Source organism: Cricetulus griseus, chromosome 5 (assembly GCF_003668045.3).
Source record: "Cricetulus griseus strain 17A/GY chromosome 5, alternate assembly CriGri-PICRH-1.0, whole genome shotgun sequence".
NCBI classification, from domain to species: domain Eukaryota; kingdom Metazoa; phylum Chordata; class Mammalia; order Rodentia; family Cricetidae; genus Cricetulus; species Cricetulus griseus.
The window spans coordinates 180,363,108-180,363,587 of NC_048598.1; the positions used below are offsets into that span (position 1 = coordinate 180,363,108).

A 480-nucleotide genomic window follows, 5' to 3' on the forward strand; every position below is an offset into this window, starting at 1 on the left:
ACTGGGTCCGCCAGGCTCCAGGAAAGGGGCTGGAGTGGGTCTCAAGCATTAGTGGTACTAGTCTTAATCTACTATGCAGACACTGTGAAGGGACGATTCACCATCTCCAGAGACAACGCCAAGAAGACCCTGAACCTAAAAATGAACAATCTCAAGTCTGAGGACATGGCCATGTATTACTGTGCAAGAGACACAGTGAGTGAAAGCTGCTGAGAGCTCAGACACAAACCTCCCTGTACGCCTCAGGACCAGCAGGGGGCGCTGAGAGCACACAGGGCTCTGGCCACAGAAGAGCCTCTTCTGAGAGGCAAACAGGGTTGGACTCCTCAATATCTGTGCTGCCTCTCCATATCACACTCAGGGATTCTCTCTGCACTTATGTTGTAGTAATCTTTGAAATGTCCTAATTTCTATTTAAAATCTGTTTCCATTGTGATAATTGTCTTTGTATTTATGTTTATACAGTTTTGCCCTCCTCTG

At 47.1% G+C, this 480-nt stretch overlaps 1 protein-coding gene across 1 annotated transcript in view; it reads left to right on the top strand.

The window, feature by feature from the left end:
* Positions 1 to 480, top strand: part of LOC118239020 — an 8,745-nt gene that overhangs the window by 6,787 nt on the left and 1,478 nt on the right. Inside the window, exon 3 of the mRNA XM_035445908.1 lies at positions 80 to 195. Within this exon, the coding sequence (XP_035301799.1) occupies positions 80 to 195 (116 nt within the window). The remainder of the gene's footprint in view (positions 1 to 79; positions 196 to 480) is intronic.